Genomic DNA, 16,415 nt, shown 5'->3' with positions numbered 1-16,415 from the left:
AAAGTATTTTAAAAAATCACTGATTGGTAATGTAGTATTACAAATGTTACTTAGAACCGGCTCTCATCAAACAAAAAAAAAAAATCATGAAACGATAAAGTAAAAGAAAATTAAAATAGTTAGAGGATAAGGTTAAAAGGCAATTTGTGTCTTTCTATCATGACTGACCTGCCATAGCGGGTGTCTCTGCTCTGGGAAGAGTGTGAAATACTTGTGTGCGAGCTGCAGGGGAGGAAGTGTGTGTAGTCTCAGGTTGGTCCAACACTTCAGGAAGTTTGCCAGATTAGTGAACGTATACAGTCCCAAGCGGTCGTTCCCATAGTTGGAAAGATGAGTCATAAATATGCTGATCTACAGAGAGAAAGAAAAAGAGAAATTGAGTTTTCATTCATTCATCATAAGTAAATACTCACTTGTCATAAGTAAACAGCAGAGTTTGCTACTATAACATTTCCACTAATATAGTGAAATAAGTGAATGTGATGACCTTAGTTGTAACACCCCAGTGTTTCCTGTAGGTAGCAGTATTGTGTGTATTAATGTTGAGATTTTAAACCTTTGCTCTTCCATTATGCCCATACCTTTTCTTTCTTTAGAGCTTTAGACAAGAGAGAAATAATTAAATGCAATCTGACCCACATTTGTCCATAAAGGTGCATTGGTTGCATTTGTGCATGATTTTATTTGTCAGAAATGCATTGTAAACGGCCCAGCTGATGTTGAAATGATGCTGATTATCGGTTTGGTGGCAGACTTTGATAAAGGCTAAATGTCGCTTAGCAACCCTATACACTGCGCTAGGGTGTGCTGATTTCCTGCGTCGGGCCCTTTATGGGGCAGTTCAGAGCACCCCTGGGGCACATTCAATTACTGCAGGCCGATCAGCGGTCTTTCATATGAGGTAAGCCCAGTGGATGCGTCCACTTCATGTGGAGTGGAGCTGTAATTCTGATGTAATCCACTAGAGTAAGGTCACTCGCGGACAGTGTCTGTGGAGATTAGGATCAATACAATTAACAAGGGTCTGCTGAGAGAAGAGAAAAGATGAGAGGAGTGAGGAGGGAAAGACAGGAGAAAAGAAAGAGTGACGAAGTTTTATTGGGTCTCTATGCTTGACTGGTTTAGTAGGTTGTGTTGCGAGAGGAGAGGAGAGGGAATATGTGGCCTAGTTTAAAACAGACACTCCCAGTAATGCCAGGCAGGGCTGATGCTAAAATTCACCCGACCCAGGACAAAGTTTTTATGGGAGCGCCCACACACACTCGTCCAGGTGCAACGAGTAGTGTTATGAGATAGAGACCCTTAGGGGACTCTGAACGTCACAGGGTCTGGGACGACGTTCCCAGTTGTCCCTCCTCAATGACGGCCTTGAAGCTAGGCATCCTTCACCTCCATAATAAAACTGCATATAAACCTTACAGATAGACTGATAATCAGCTTGATTTATAGATTTATAGATTTTTCTGTTACATTTGTTCTTTTATATCAGATTCTCCCATATAAGCCTATAAAGAACAGTACCCAATAATGCCATTAAACAGTGTGAATTTAACAGAAAACAATAGCGCTCACAAGTTAAAAATGCGGCACAATGGCATTAATAATAATAATAATAATAATAATAATAATAAATAACATGTACACTACCATTAAGTTTGTGGTCAAAAGTGAAGATATTTATAGTATTTCAGTTCTTTTGGAATTTCTATTCAATAAAGAAATCCTGAAAAAATGTATCACTGTTTCCACAAAAATATTTAGCATAACTGCACAACTGTTTTCAATGCTAAATAAAAAGATAAGGCAAAGATAATAATAAAATATAACAATAAGATATTTCTTTAGCACCAGCTCAGCATACCTGAAAATTCAGCTTTACCATCACAGAAATAAATTACATTCTAAACAAACAAATAAAAAAAATATTGTTTAAATAGTTACTGCCTTGAGATGTTTAAAAACACTAACTTTATGAGATTCATACTTGGGTTTAATAAATAGAATACTGATTAGATTTTTAATGCAAAAATATAAAATATAAAAATGTAAAATAGTAAACACAAGTAAAGCAATGCTGCATAATGGCAATAATAATAATAATAATAATAATAATAATAATATTATTGCTAAATAATAATAATTATCACTGTATCAGCTTTGCCATAAAAATAATAATTACATTCTAAAATATATTAAAATAGAATTACTGTAACAATTATGTATATTGTAAATTGTAATATTTTACAATATTACTGTTTTTACTGTATTTTTCATCAAAAACAATGTAGCCTCAGTGAGCATGAAAGACTTTTTTTTAAATCTTATCCCCAAACTTTTGTAATAATAATAATAATAATAATAATAAAACAGAGATTGCAAAACAACAATGTAAAGGTGTAACAATGCAATAATGTAAACATTATTATTAATAATAATATAGTATATTGCATATAAATAAAATATAATATTAAACTATATTAGATGTTATATTTTTATTTTTGCAATGATTATTTACTTCTTATTTTGTCCCCCCAAAAAATAATTGGTTCTGCATTTTTATTACTAGCAGAAAATCAAAATTAGTAATGGTTGTTAATTAAAAATAATCTTTAGTAAACACACAGGTACATGAAGCAGCAAAAGACAGCAAAAGTCTGTCAGAAGCTGCACAAACTTTACAGCCAGCTAAGCATCCAGACGTTTTACCACTGCCATCAATTCATTTTCCATATAACTCTTACATTTATCTCGAAATGAGATCTGCTGCATTATATAACTGTTTATTAAATTGAAGGTAAAAGAGAAGACTGCGATCCATTAGAACACACTGTCTCCTGTAAGCTAAAAGCGTTTTATAATCAGCCAGGATCTGGTTGGAGCATGTAATGGACTCCGTATCAGGCCCTAAGTGGCGCTCCCTCAGAAGGTTGCCGTGGAAATGTTGGCGGCACGGCAATGGCAGCAGGCTTTGATTGATGGATGGGATGCTAGGTGACCGTGAGCAGGGCGGGGAATATTTATGGGATAATGAGACAAGTTTAGCAGCTTCTGTCACACTGGCATGCTTTATGCCGGACCGCTGTAACACACACTCTAGCATACACACTCGCAGCCACTGAATTCAATTTAACCCTCACGGGAAAACGAATGGGACCCGTGATATTAAAAAGATGTCAAGCATTATAAAGTATTTTGGTGGGATTGTGGTGAATGTTCGCCTTCGCTCCACACACATAAGAACACAGGCTTTTCCCATATGTACAACATCAATCTGACCACTGAACAAGTTCTGCTGTACCACAAACAGACTGATCAAGATATGATTTATGCTGCGCTTTCAGCAATCAATAACAAACACACACGTAAGCTTTGTAAAATAGACACCAGAAAGCAACACACACAGCCATAGGTCACATGATTCATTTTACCTAGCGCTAGCAGCCAGGGCAAAGAAAGAGAGCAAGCAAAAAGAGGAAAAGAGAGCGAGCGAGCGAGGAAAAAAGGCGTCCTTAAAGGATCTCAGGTCCAAAAGCATCTATCCTGCTTGTCCAACACACACTTGAGAATGCCAGCACAAGCCACCATTTTAACAGCTAAATTTGGACTACCTATTGAACATGCACACACACACACAAACACACAGCTAGAGGATCTAAAGGGTTCCAAACAGATGTTCCTTCTGGAAGAGGTTCAGGACCTGACAGAATTATAAATCACTAGCCTGGAAAAGACATGAAAATTTAACCAGCAAACACACACACACTCACAAACACACACGCACACAAACAAGGATGAGAGACTCCAATTACCACTGCTCACCTTTCACTGTGACTATGAGCATTACAGGCCTGCGTTTCAGAAAGGTTACTTAAATTGGGACGTGAAGTTCACACAAGGGGCATAATAACTACTAGTTACTGTAACTACAGTCATTTGCTTGCATCATTTGTTCTTAAAGCAAGACTTAAGCTCTCTGTAATGTGTAGTCAGATAACAGGACATTTATATTCATTAAGCCAACAAACATGTTGTTGTAGATGATAACAGTCAGTAACAGTCGGTGGCAACAAAATTACATTTCCATTGAGTTTAAATAGAAGAACAGGAAATATAATCAGGGGTGCACATAAGTGGTCCGCAGGTCTGCATGCGTGACCAAAATAATAAATGCGATTTGTAAATAAGTTCCAAGCGTGCATTTGCGTACCGACACGGTACTACCATTTTAGATAGACAAACTGTAATACTGTTTAAGTTTTCTATTCGAACTGAAAGCGTAATTCTAAGCTATTCGCTGCTGTTTTCAATGCACAATGCAAAAATGTGACACTTCATTAACTGACGTACTGCTTACAACCTGCCAAAATAAAAGCTTGCTAATTTAGGTCTGAAAATGATGAAAATTATGAAAATTCATATAAAATTTTTTTTTAGAGGGTCACACTATGTGCAGTGTGAAGACCAAATGAAATCTCCAAGAACTCTTATGAGATACGCAGAACCAGGCTAAAAAACTTATATTCACCCCTGAATATAATACATAAATGACTGTGAAATATAATAAATATTATATTTATATATGTACTGTATATAACAAATATTAAACAACTTAATATAAAATTTGTGGTGGCAGTAGTTGATAAACTACACTGTAAAAAAACAAAAAACACAATTTGTTGAGTCAGCTTAAAATAAATTGTTACCCTGCTGCCTTAAAATTTTAAGTTCAGTCAACTCAAATAAGTTCAGTCGACTTGAAATGTTAAGTTGTACTAAGTGACAACTTAGATATTTGTGTTTGTTAAACTTAAAATCTGGGTAAGTAACCCGGTTGCCTTAAAATTTTAAGTTGAAACAACTCAAATATCTAAGCTGTCACTTCACATTTGAAGTTGAATAAACAGGCGGGTAACAAATTATTTTGAGTTGACTCAAATTGTTTTTTACAGTGTAATACACAGTATACATTTATTTACAGTAATTTATAATTTTTTGTCAAAATAATTAAATATCATAAATTATTTAATTTATTATTATAATATATTATTAGAATGATAATATTATATAAAAATGTATTAAAGGATTAGTTCACTTCCAGAATAAAAAATTCCTGATAATTTACTGAGCCCTCAATGTCATCCAAGTAAATTAAGGGTCATCCAAATAAATTAAGGGTTTTGAAAAAAACATTTCAGGATTTTTCTCCATATAGTGCATTTCAATGGGGATCAGTGGTTAAAGGTCCACACTGCAGTTTAAATGCGGCTTCAAAGGGCTGTACACAATCCCAGCTGGGGAATAAGGGTCTTATTTAGCATAACGATTGGTCATTTAAAAAAAAAAAAATAATAATAATTTACATACTTTTAACCACAAATGCTCATCTTGCACTAGCTCTGCATTGCGTGTCTACAACTTCATGCATTACACAATCACATTGGAAGGGTCACACGCGGTTAGTTGTTTGTCTGTGTACTCTAAATCAAAATGGTAGGCTGTGTAGACAATTAAAGGCTCATTATTATGTTTTAAATGGTTTATTTATAAACGTGTGATTAGTCGACTAACGGCTTAAAATGAACGACTACTAGTCAACCAGAAAAATCTTTAGTTGAGGGCAGCCCTACACAAATCATTTTTTTCTACCTAAGACCCTTATTCCTCAGCTAGGATAGTGTAGAGCCCTTTAAAGCTGCATTGAAACTGCAATTTGGACCTTCAACCTGCTGATCCCCATTGAAGTCAACCATATGGAGAAAAATCCTGGAATATTTACCTCAAAAATCTTCATTTCTTTTCGACTGAAGAAAAAAAAGACATAAACATCTTGGACATGGGGATGGGTAAATGATCAGGAAATTTTTATTCTCAAAGTGAACTAAACCTTTAATACAATTCTTATTATGATAATAGTTTTATTCCAACCGTTAATTCTGGTAAGAGGATAATTACTTTATATTTGAGTTGAAGTCAGATTCAGCTATACAGTTCTGGCCTTGATTTTTCCGCCTGAGACAAATTTTGGTTCATCAGCAGCTGGTTAATTGCCTGCAATAAATGTAAGTTTAATGGTGTAACACACAAATAATCAGGCTAAGTTGTAACATGCAGCTTGTGCCCTTAGATACTCAAACTAACAAACAAACACAAATCCAAACACAATGTAAGAACAGGAAAAGTTATAAATTTCTCCATTTCTCTATAAGCAACAATCAATTTGACTAAAAACTAAAATTCTTATACTATGAGTTGCTGATACTAGTCCATCTCACCATAATAAACCAGTTTTAACGTTCTATTCTATTCTATTCTATTCTATTCTATTCTATTCTATTCTATTCTATTCTATACTATTCTGCATGTACAGTACACCTGCAAAATCCAACTTGATTTTCTGTTCTGTGTAGTAATAATCTTGACCTACTTGTTCAGATTGGAGCTACATGATTATCATATGTACTTATAATGACTTGGCCTGACCATGGCATTAACAAACACACACACACACACACACACACACACATTTCCTCTGCCAGCATATTAAAGGAACAGTTCACCCAAAACTGTTAACTGCTGCAACAAGATCCCTCAGTCACTGAGCTGAAGTCAAGAAGTTTCCAGTCAGTTTGATTAATAAGAATGATTGAGACTTTGTTAAGTAGATCAGCCTATTTCCTTCAAAATATATAACATTCACTTCATGGGTTCAGAAGGCTTGGGGCAAGATTTACTAACAGCTTGCACCAGCGCAAACCGTCTTTTGGCGTTAAAATAGTATTGTCAGGATTTACTAAAGACGTGCAGTGAAGAATTAGCACCAGACACAGTTGTTTTTGCGCTTGACCTTATTGAACATGCATTTGTGGAAGGCGAGTATTACAATGAATCACGCAACGCGATATACTTTTGTACTTGTCAAATTACTGGTGCATGTGCCATTATTTAACGCCCCAAAAAAGCATGTCTTAAACTATTTTGCGATTTAAATGGCCGCAATTGTTGTTGCTAGGAGGAGGCACCACAGCGAACAGAGAGCATGTGATAGATTTTTTCCTATTAAAAAAATTAAGTATTAATTATTTGGAATGCCAGACGAACACATTATCCGAACATATCATTTGCCAAGCCAAGTTATTTTTAATTTGCTTCAGGAAATAAAAGATGACTTGGAACCCTCAACTAGGAGTCACGCAATACCAGATCTATCAAAACTTTTAGCAACCCTTCATTTTTCGGCCTCCGGTTCTTTTCAACGTACTGTGGCTTCTTAATTTCTTTATTCTTCATTTGTGACTATGCTAATTGGCGCTGCACTTGATATATTGCATTGGTCGATATGTAAATGAGATGTTGCGTCTGTGTTCTTGAATTTGCACGTTGTCAGTAAATCACCCGCAGAATTTCCATGCCCATCTGCACTGTTTTAGAATTGCACTCTCGCACTAATTTGCCTTGTTTAGTATATCTGGCCCCTGGGCTCTTATTATGCTTTGCCATTATGTTTTTTTTTAAGTTTAAAAGTTTACCAGTTTAATACAGTTTTTCAAAAATTGAGATTCAACATAAAGGTTGGACAATTCAGCAGCGCAAGAAGGGCAGAATTTTCATGTTTGTATATTGTAATGCTTTTCTACAGCTGATCTGCTAAATGTATTGAGAGATTCTTTTAATATAGATTAAAAAATAGTGGGGCTGAACAACCATTTTGTTGTTTGTATCATTCTCTAACTTTCCCGAAGCTAGCATAACTTAATAAGACTCAGAGTCACACACACACACACACACACACACCATCGGCTCATTTAACAGGAGAGTCCAGCTGGAAAATTTTGTCCTCAAGCGTCATTTCTCTCTCTCTTTCTGTCCTTTATGCCTTCTCTCTCTCGCTTAGACACAAACACATATTGCCTCTCTTTTTCTCTGATTTGACACCCTTCCATTTCCTGTATAAACTGCTTAGTTCCACTTACAGTCTCTCTCTCTCTCTCTCTCTCTCTCTTTCTCTCTCTCTCTCTCTCTCTCTCTCTCTCTCAGTGCTGCATGTTCTTTGACCATCCATTATCACGATAATTGAAAGTTGACATCAACATACATAATGATGTCAGCTGAATTTGTTTTGTTGCTCTTAAAGGAACAGTTTACCCAATAATAAAATTCATCACCCTCATGCTATTCCAAATCTGGTATTTTTCCTGTGAAAATAGAATATCTTAAGAATTATTTTCCAATTAGTTACCTAGACAGGTGACCTGCAGTCTAATTGGTACTACCACAGTTATATAATGAACACTTCTCATAATAACATGAAAAATAACTAACATTGTATTTTGCACCATTGCTTTGGCAAAGCATGTCAATCAAACTAAAATCTAAACTGTGATATGGCTTAGTGTGTGTCAAATCCAAAAGGCTGCCATTTAATTAAGTATATAGTTTGTTACACTGTTTTTCAGACTGATTTGAGGCACTGTGTTCATTTACACGTGAACAGCTTATGAACTGATATTTACACATATAAAATGTTCACTGCAAACTGCATCTTTGCATGCCATTTGAGTTTAATATGCATTATAGACACAATGTGCAGTAGTTATGCTTATATATATATATATATATATTCCAACAAAATCCAGTCGACCACCTGAAAGCTATGGCTGAGGGGGAAGTTGATGACATAAATTTAGGTCCATTCCTCATTGGGTTTTACAACAGGAAAAACAAAAAACAGGATACGGGTTTGGTACAACATAATGGTGAGCAAGTAATGGCAGAATGTTCATTTTTCTGTAAAATATTCCTGTAACAAATGCCCCATGCATACTGTCCTGTTTTCAGGGAAGGGCATAAATGAGGGTAAAATGGAGTGTCAAAAACACAGTGTTCTCCCCTCTGTAACTGATCTCATGCTCTGTTAACCTCATGCTCTCAAACACACCACACTCACACACACACCTCGTTTCAGGGAGAGGACCTCAATAATGAATGGGCAGATAAATGAGTTTCCCTTAAAGCCCTCTGGACAGGAAGACAAAGAGAGCACAAGGCATGGTGGAAATTTCTTCCTTTTTCAATCAATGTTGTATCAATGTTTTTTCAATGTAATAACATTTTTATCACTGCCATAAAATGTTTAATCAGTGCTGATACTGGGAGAGAAGAGAAGAGAAGAGAAGAGAAGAGAAGAGAAGAGAAGAGAAGAGAAGAGAAGAGAAGAGAAGAGAAGAGAAGAGAAGAGAAGAGTGATGTATGTCATTAATAAGTAGTGGTGTGTCTTCATGTTAACAGTGATTCATTTTAACACAGAAGAATGTGGCTGTGATAAATAAATCAGAGAGCCTACGGTCAGATTAATGTATGTATGTGATGGGTTTGAGTTTAATGTAGAAAGACAGATGTGTGATCATGTTACTGGTAATGTCCTTCTACAGAGCTCGCACAGCACTTTTAAGCTCAGTAATAGTTTGGTTTGGCTGCCTATTGTAGAAAGATATTCAAAAACAATTCACAAAGGAATCTAATTGTCTGCTTTATCTTTCATTCAGTGTGGTGTTCTGGTTAAATTAGAACATTGAATTAGTGTTGCTTAGCGATGAAAGTCTCATGTTTAATTCACTAGGGGTGGAGTCTAGACTCTTTAGCCACACCCACATGGCTTCCTTTTGACTTTACTGTATTCTAGTCTCAAAACATTACCAAACAAACTATGACAATATCACACCAAGCATTTAGCACAGACACAAGTATTCAGAAATTTGTATATAGTAGAACAATAGGTAACACTTCACAGTAACAGTACATGAATAATCATGTACTAATACCTAGATTAAATATTACTGTAATATGAGCTAATTATGAATTAAGGCACGTACTAATCAAGAACTAACCATAACTACGACATGAATTTATGTGTGAAAACTTGTCCAAAAGCGTTAATACATTAACTAACATACATGTAGGTAGTTGTTATACAAAAATCAGTGAATAACTGTATATAAATAATTACAATGTAAAGAATAAATGAGAAGTATTTTGTTAAATCAAATTAATGCCAGAGCAAATAATAATGGCAAAACTGTTTTAAATAGTTTTATAGTAACTACTTTATAAAACCAACATCACACTCCCAGTTAAATCATTAAATTTAATATAAAATAATCTAATGTACAAATATAATTAATATAAAATATAAATTAAAAATACAATTAAATACAGTATACTGTGGAAGCCCATTTTTGTCACTAAATAAAAATTAAAAAAGGTAATCGCAACTTTTTATTCTGACATTTCTTATTTTTTTGTCACAATTTCGAGTTTAAGTCTTACAAATCTGTTTTTTTTTTTCTGAACTACGTAATATAAACCCATAATTCTGACTTTTTTCTCAGAATTGTGAGATATAAACATACAATTACGAGAAATTAAGTCAGAATTGCATGATATAAACTCGCAAACTCAATTCTGAGAAAAAGTCAAAATTTCAAAATATAAACTGTAACTTTTTTTTACAACTGCAAGTTTACATGGCAATTCTAATGTTATAACACGCAATTGTGTGAAAAAAGTCAGAATTGCGATATACAAACTCGCATTTGTGAGAAAAAAAAATGTGTGAGATTCACAAATTATTGCAATTATCACGCATATCATGCAGTTCTGAGAAAAAAGTCAGAATTGTGAGTTTATATGTATTCTAAGAATTGTAAGATAAAAAGTTGTAATAACCTTTTTTTTTTTTATTATTGCGCTTTATTTTTATTTATTTTTCAGTGGCGGAAACGAGCGTTCATAGTATACTGATCCACCCTGTGAAGAAGAAAAATTATGCTCAATATCTTTTTCCCATCGGCTCCTCTTTTATTCCGACAACCACAAACACTTAACACACTATTAACACACTATCGCACACTGTTGGCTTTGGCAACAAGTGTGAAGTGAACAATCTCATTCCACACACACTGACTACAATATACTACATCTTCACACCTCCATATCTCCTTATGTTCATTTCACCCCCTCTCTCTCTAACGGTCTCTGTGGGTTGTTTATTATTGCTGGTATAAGCAGATGATCAGGATCTGTGTGAACATGAGAACACACACAATCTCTGATTACATTCAGCTTGTTTTTCAGGTCAGTGCTGTACCATGGGAATGAGTCAACCCTTACTAGTGGCCTTTAGCCAAAGGAGAAGATTTCACTCTGATGCTTTCTTCACACAAACAAACACACAGAGACTCTTAAAACATTAAATTTTCATACCTTATACACATAAAGAGTGCACAGGATGCTAGTGCAAGTTGTTCACAATACATACAGTATCTATTCGTCATCAACCCATTTACAGTATCCATTAATGCTCCACAGTAGTCCTTCAGGATTTTACATTAGACATCCAGTAGCGACTCAACTAGTGTTAGTGGTAACACTTTAGTATAAGGACCTATAAGGATTCTCATTTTAATTAGTTGCTTATGAGCACGCATACTTCTAGAATATTAGCTGTTTTCTTTAGTACTTATAAAGCACATATTTTGCATGGTCATATTCTACATCCCTAATCCTACCAATACCTAAACTTTACAACCACCTTACTAACTATTAATAAGCAGTAATTAGGGGTTTATTGAGGCAAAAGTCATAGTTACTAGTCAGTTAATACTGAGAACTGAACCTTAAAATAAAGTGTGACCATGATTATAGTATTTATTAATATTTTGAATTTGTGTTTTTATATTTTCAGTTTTTATTTTAGTGTAAAGTTTTAGTAATTTTGTTATGCACTTTTTTTTAATATATAGTAATATAATATATATTATCAAAAATAGAGAGATATAATCAAAATTAGAGAGCAACCTACAATTTCATAAATTTTAAGGTGACTGTTTAGTCCTATCTAAAGTTACCTGAACAGGAGTAGAAGTGCATTTTTTAAGCATATTTCATAAATTAATTGTATTCTGAAGCACAGTATAAAAACTTAAATGAGATATTTGAAAAAGAGCTCTAATCAAAATTAGAAAACAATTACAGATATTTCCAAGTTATTGGTGTTAATTTGGCATTTAACTGGCAGCATTCCTCTTATTTTCACTAAGATTGCAAGATGCCTGGCTGCTCTAAGGTGAATGAAACCCTGCGACCAGAGGTTGTCCAGAAAAGGGCCAAAGGGCTGAAGCTGGTCTTTCCAAATCTGTGTTTTATTGAATACTGGAGGTTTACAATGACACTATATCATTCAAGTCCCCCCAAAAGGCTGATCATCCACGTAAGACAAATGCACAAGTAACAGAATAATGCAAAGACTCTAAATGGGGAATCGGTCCAGCACTGCAGCTGGAATTGCTTGCCAGTTCAGTGCTGAATAAGGTAAGATTACAAGATGGTGGGCCGCTCTAAGGGGACTGAAACCCTGGACAGGAGGTTATCCAGATGAAAGCCAAAGGGACGACCCTTTCAGCCACTGCAAGAGAAGTTGGTCTTTCCAAATCTGTGATTTCTTGAATATTCCAGGTTTACAATAACACTAATTCATTCAAAAGGCTGGTCGTCCATGTAACACAAATGCACAAAAAACAGGATAATACAGAGACTTTCAATGGGGAATTGGTTCAACACTGCAGCTGGAATTGCTTGCCAATTCAGCGCTGAACAGGGTAAGGATATGTCTCTGGATGTTTAAAATATGTCGGACTGAAAGTGCACTCTGCAGTGACAAAGCCTCTTGTCAACAGAAAGAATTAAAAGACTAAGCTCACCTTTGCTGAGGAGCATGGACCAGAAGAACTGGTCCAAAGTTTATTTCAGTGATGAAAGCAAGTTTAATTTATTTGGGTCCGATGGAAAACATTATGTTCATCATCAAACTGGGAAAGACTGAACCAGAGTGTGAAAATAAGTCAGTGAAAGGTGGTTTGGGGGATGTTTTCTGTAGCAGGAGTTGGGCTTCTTATACAGCTACATTGGAGAGTGAATGCAAATATTCATCAGAACCTCCTTCAGCAATATGCGCTACCTTCCCTGCAAGCATCTCCCAATCAGCCTGCAATTTTTATGCAAGACAATGCTCCTGTCACACTGCAAAAGCAGTTCCTTGCAGCTAAAAACACTGAAATAATGAAATGGCCGGCCCAAAGTCCTGATTGAAAATCTCCAAAAAAATCCTTGGCAACAAAGTTATGGCTAAGAAACCCACCACAGTTACCAAACTATAGAAGAGAGTCCTGCAGCCGCAGATGCGCTACAGTCATTCAAAGCAAGAGCCTTTGCAATTGCTACTAATTTCTGACAGCTATAACCCTCCAGAATTGTAGTTGTAATCTTCTTTTGTGCTACAGTAGTTACTGTTCTCTAATTTTGATCACTGTTTTCCATAAAATATAGTTTTTTTGTTGAAATCCCTTGATTTTTTTGCCAAACATGTCAGTAGAACAGGTGTATACCTACAGCTAATATTCCTTCAAATTTTGAGCGATGAAAATTAACCATGTAAGTACAGTCATGGACAAAAATATTGGCACCCTTGCAGTTCTGTCAGAAAATGCAACCCTTCTCTCAGAAAATTGTTGTAGTTGCAAATGTTTTGGTACTCACATGTTTTTTTTTTGTTTGCGTTGGAACAACACAAAAAAACAGAGAAGAAAAGTCAAATCTGATACAATTTCAAACAGAACCCAACAAATGCACTGGACAAAATTATTGGCACCCTTAACTTAATATTTGGTAGCACCTCCTTTGGAAAAAATAACTGAAATCAATCGCTTCCAGTAACCATGAATGAGTTTCTTATGCCTCTCTACTGGAATTTTGGATCATTCTTCTTTTGCAAACTGCTCCAGGTCATTCAGATTTGAAGGATGCCTTCTCCCAACTGCTGTTTTGAGATCTCTCCACAGGTGTTCTATGGGATTCAAATCTGGACTCATTGCTGGCCATTTCAGAACTCTCCAGCATTTTGCTTGTAACCATTTCTGAGTGCTTTTTAATGTGTGTTTTGGATCATTGTTCTGCTGGAAGACCCATTACCTCTGGTGGAGAAACAGCTTTCTGGCACTGGCCACTACGTTGCGCCCCAAAATTCTTTGGTAATCATCAGATTTCATGATACTGTTCACACAGTCAAGGCATCCAGTGCCAGAAGCAGCAAAGCAACCCCAAAACATCTTTGAACCTCCACCATGTTTGACTGTAGGGACTGTGTTCTTTTCTTTGAAGGCCTCATTGCCTTGATGCCATGATGTTCTTTACCAAAAAGCTCTACTTTTGTCTCAACTGTCCACAGTACATTCTCCCAGTAGGATTGTGGTTTTGTCACATAAGTTTTGGCAAACTCCAGCCTTGCTTTTTATGCCTTTGTGTCAGCAGTGGTGTCCTCCTGGGACTCCTACCATAGCGTCCCTTTTCGATGGATCGTGCAAACTGACACTGTTGTACCCTGTGTCTGCAGATCAGCTTGAATTTGTTTGGAAGTTAATCGGGGTTCTTTATCCACCATTCAAACAATCCTTCGTTGTAATTTTTTCATTAATTTTGCTCTTCCAACTGTGTCCAGGGAGGTTAGCTACAGCGCCATGGGCTGTAAACCCATGATGATATTGCGCACAGTGGACACAGGAACATTAAGATCTCTGGAGATGCGTGAAAAGCAATTATTTCTTACAATTTTGACAAGGTGCCAATAATTTTGTCCAGTCCATTTTTGAGTTCTGTGTGAAATTTTATCAAGTTTGACTTTTCTTCTCTGTTTTTTTGTGTTGTTGCAGTGGAAACAAAAACAATAAGCATGTGAATACCAAAACATTTGCAACTGGAACAATTTTCTGAGAGAAGTGTTGCATTTTCTGACAGAATTGCAAGGGTGCCGATATTTTCGGCCATGACTGTATTTATAGATTGTTCTCTAATTTTGATCTTCACTGTACATTTCTATTTAGCTTTTTCAAATTTTCAGCCATTTTAGTACTTATTTCAGAAAGTATTTCAGTTAGTTAACAATGCAACATTTCTAATTTTTGTTTGAGTTGAAGTTTCTCATTTATTTTTATTTAACTTCAGCTTTATTTCACTTACCAATGATAGAAAAACAATGGACTCAACACAGCATCAAAAGAAATGTGGATTTGGGCTAAAATTGGATGCATAACCTTTGACATCCACAACAAAATATATGGGAAGCATTTTTTCCCTTTTAAAATTGAATAACCTCTTTTTTTATATCCAAACTATGCATTGTTAAATGGATAGCTGCATTATTATTTTTTTCTGCAGTCCATGACCCTATCAAGATAGACCTGTGACTCAATTTTGGGTCGCAACCCACTAGTTGAGAAGCACTGAATTAATGTAGAAACACACAGCACACATACACAGCTGTACACACGCACTTGTTTTTCATTTCGCTGCTGATTCAAGCAGAGCGGAGTTTCAACATAAGAACAGTGATTCATGCTGGGAGAACAAATCTATAAGCAACACTAACATGGAAACCCAGAGAGAGAGAAAGAAAGAGAGGAGGGTGCATGAGGACAGAATAAGACAGAGAAAAATAATACAACAGGCTGATAGAATGAAATGAGCAGAGACGACAGGGAGTAGCGATGTGTGTGTGTGTGTCTGTGCGTTTTACACTCACAGGGTTGAGAAGGACGGTCAGAAACAGCTCTCCTCCTCGTATGCTTTTGTCCAGTTCTTTAGGGCCTCCTGGATACTCTTTATAGAAGATGGTGTGTGTGAATAAGCCACATGTCTGACGGGGCAGCACCTGCTCTCGCACAAACACACACACATAGAGTTTAGGGCTACAAAGATTTCAGTCAATACAGTGCAAAACTTTAAGATTAGGAATCTTGTAATGTGGATTGATAAACCTCTCTGTTATTTGTCATCTAATAATGCCGGTGTCAGTTCTACACATGATATTTTAGGTCTCATGTCACTGTATCTGCATTCAAGTGTTGCGTGGAAACAACTTCATATATATTCATCCATTCACTTTCTGTCTAGATCAGTCAAAGAAAACAGAATCGTTTCTCAGTGGGAAAAAGCTGAATGCTTCAATAAAATATGTGGTAAACAGGCAAAGACTGACAGAAAAGAGAAGAAAATAAAAAATATACTATGACTCAGTGTGACAAAATTACTGCTTGACAACAACAGAAAAACGGTTGTCTACTTTTCTAGCTTACGTCCAGTTTTATACAGTAAAGCATGTTACATATCTGTAACAAAACAACTGCTCTTTTCAGTTACAAAAAGATTGTGACAGAGTCTTTCAGGTTTCAATATAAGTATATAAAAGTATCATAAAAGTACTCTATGAAATTCACTGTGCATTATATTCTAAATGTCCTGAAGTTATGAAATAGCTTTGTGTGAGGAACAGATTGCAATTTAAGCCACCTTTCACTAGAAAAGAATCA

The 16,415-nt window shown here is 35.7% G+C and overlaps 1 protein-coding gene across 1 annotated transcript in view; it reads right to left on the bottom strand.

Annotated features, from left to right (window-relative positions):
• Window positions 1–16,415, bottom strand: part of ndst3 (N-deacetylase/N-sulfotransferase (heparan glucosaminyl) 3) — an 81,727-nt gene that overhangs the window by 20,892 nt on the left and 44,420 nt on the right. Inside the window, exons 6-7 of the mRNA XM_051108314.1 lie at window positions 15,629–15,757; window positions 169–351 (exon numbers count right to left, since the gene is read on the bottom strand). Of these exons, the coding sequence (XP_050964271.1) occupies window positions 169–351; window positions 15,629–15,757 (312 nt within the window). The remainder of the gene's footprint in view (window positions 1–168; window positions 352–15,628; window positions 15,758–16,415) is intronic.

This window comes from Labeo rohita, chromosome 1, assembly GCF_022985175.1.
Source record: "Labeo rohita strain BAU-BD-2019 chromosome 1, IGBB_LRoh.1.0, whole genome shotgun sequence".
NCBI lineage: Eukaryota > Metazoa > Chordata > Actinopteri > Cypriniformes > Cyprinidae > Labeo > Labeo rohita.
Note: the sequence above shows the minus strand (reverse complement) of the source record. Positions and strands in the feature narration are given on the sequence as shown.